General features: G+C 42.8%; 1 protein-coding gene across 4 annotated transcripts in view; it reads left to right on the top strand.

Annotated features, from left to right (window-relative positions):
• The window catches only part of LOC113643828 (ral guanine nucleotide dissociation stimulator), a 32,727-nt gene that overhangs the window by 19,955 nt on the left and 10,272 nt on the right, over positions 1 to 2,500 (top strand). For all 4 annotated transcript variants that reach the window (XM_027148265.2, XM_027148263.2, XM_027148264.2 and 1 more), the window contains exon 2: positions 1,754 to 2,058. In XM_027148265.2, the coding sequence (XP_027004066.2) occupies positions 1,754 to 2,058 (305 nt within the window). The remainder of the gene's footprint in view (positions 1 to 1,753; positions 2,059 to 2,500) is intronic.

Here is a 2,500-nt window from a genome sequence, read left to right as displayed (position 1 = left end):
TGTGACTCTTATGTCTGACACGTGCACCGTAACACACTTGCTTCTGATTCGCTTCACTGTTTACACTGCTGATGGACTACATGCTACTGATACTGATACTCCCTCTTCTGCCACCTAGTGGGTAAAAAGAGGTAGAGCTCCTTTATCTCTGGCTCACTGCAGGCAACATGAAACAAACCTCATAAACACTCTGTAAAATACTTCTCTGTTACTGTTGTGTGTGTGTGTGTGTGTGTGTGTGTGTGTGTGTGTGTGTGTGTTAGTCAAAAAGATTTGAATTCTGACACAAAGGGAGAGAGAGAGAGAGAGAGAGAGAGAGAGAGAGAGAGAGAGAGAGAGAGAGAGAGAGAGAGAAAACATGATCTGTTATCTTTATCATTTTAGGACACACCAAGGCTGCAGCACAGTTTCACTCCAACACACACACACACACACACACACACACACACACACACACACAACACACACACAACCCACAAACAATACACACACCATGGGTGAAGAGAGATAGAGGTAGGTCTTGCAGTAAAAAAGGAGGAAAAAAGAAATAACAGACAAAGTGAATCTGTCTCTCACTCTGAGTGAGAATGAGAGAGAGGGATTTACGGCTCAGCGTGGACGGGGCGTTTAACTCAGCGTTGTTCTACACACAACTTCACAAGTCAGCTGATCACATGTGAGTGCGAAAAAGAACATCAGTGTGTGATCAGAGAGAGAGAGAGAGAGAGAGAGAGAGAGAGAGAGAAGAGCAAAACTATATAAAAAAAATTAAAAGCTAAATTAATTGAATGTTTGTTGGTAAAAATATTAAATCCTCCATCACACACACAAACACACACACACACAAACACACACACACAATTACACACAAACACACACACACAGAGACACTGTGAGGTCTGAATGGTGTTTTTCTGCTCGTTTGATAAACAGTGTGTGTTTTGTTAGCTGCTTTGGCTCAGTTCCAGCCTTCAGATGGCAGAGCAGTGTGTGTGCGTGTGTGTGCGTGCGTGCGTGTGTGTGTGTGTGTATACATAGATGTGTGTGTGTGTGTGTGTGTGTGTGTGTGTGTGTGTGTGTGTGTGTGTTTCTTTGTCCCAGGTTTCAAAACTGAAGATTTTCACAATATTTCTGTTTGATTTGTTGGATCAGTTTATTTACGTATTTAGAATTGTGTGTTTTTATTGTGTGTGTGTTTATTGTGTGTGTGTTTATTGTGTGTGTGTTTATTGTGTGTGTGCTGCTTGATAAGAGCTGTTATAGCAATTTTATTCAACTAAATACAAACATGAATATAACAAATGCAATATAAAAAATATTTTATTATCCTGTAATACATTTGTAATTATTATAATTTATATTACTCATAATTGTATTGGTGGGTTTTTCTTTTGTCCCAGGTGACACGTTCAAATTATTCATTTTAATTCTATTATGAAAAAGAAAATATATATAAAAAAAAAGGAAAAAATGACAAATCTGTTATTTGAAGCCTTCATTGTTGTCACAGTTACTTTACAGCACAGTGGAACTCTTTCTTCACATATCGCAGCTCTTTGGAGGTTGCGTTTTGAAACAAGCCCCGCCCACTCTGACATCACCATCATGACACTATAATATTTAGACTGGATTTGAACTTGTTAAATTAAACTGAAACGATGGTTAAATCCCAAGAGTCTTAATTCATTTTTTTCATGACATCTGACAGATTCTGTGTGTGTGTGTGTGTGTGTGTGTGTGTGTGTGTGTTTAGAATGCGACTCAGGAGCTGGGGGAGGAGGTGGAGGACGGCGCCGTGTTCTCCATCTCTGTGCGCAGGGTGCAGGTGCAGCCGTCGGTCAGTAAGGGGCAGCGCTGGCTGGGCGTGGACTCAGACTCGGCACTGAGTCTGTATGAGACGAGTAAACTGCGCACCATTAAGGCGGGGACGTTGGAGAGGCTGGTGGAGTACATGGTCTCCTCCTTCAGAGAGAACGACTCCACTTACGTCACCATCTTCCTCTGCACATATCGCTCGTTCACCACCACCAACCAGGTGCTCGACCTCCTGCTCAACAGGTACGGAAAGAGAGAGACAGAAAGACACAGAAACACGAGATAGGGTGAGACGGATGGAGAGAGATGGGGAGAGAGAATGGGGAAGATGAGGAAGAAAGAAAGACAGGCTGCGTGTGAGAAGCAAGAAGAAACAGATACCGGAAAAGAGAAAGACATGGGGAGGGAGGGATAGAGAGAGAGAGAGAGAGAGAGAGAGAGAGAGAGAGAGACAGAGAGAGAGAGACAGAGAGAGAGAGAGACAGAGAGAGAGAGAGAGAGTGAGATTTGCTAGCAGATTCAACTGTGAGAAACATCCGGAAGCAAGAGTGATGAAAAAGTTCAGTTCAGTCTCCATGGTTACGTCTCCATGGTTACGTCTCCATGGTTACGTCTCTGATTGTCAGCTGTCGCTGTAGGATTATGGGTAGTGAAGCAGTGCAGCAGGAAGTCAGCAAGGTCATTA

The sequence above is a fragment of the Tachysurus fulvidraco genome, chromosome 21, assembly GCF_022655615.1.
Source record: "Tachysurus fulvidraco isolate hzauxx_2018 chromosome 21, HZAU_PFXX_2.0, whole genome shotgun sequence".
NCBI lineage: Eukaryota > Metazoa > Chordata > Actinopteri > Siluriformes > Bagridae > Tachysurus > Tachysurus fulvidraco.
Note: the sequence above shows the minus strand (reverse complement) of the source record. Positions and strands in the feature narration are given on the sequence as shown.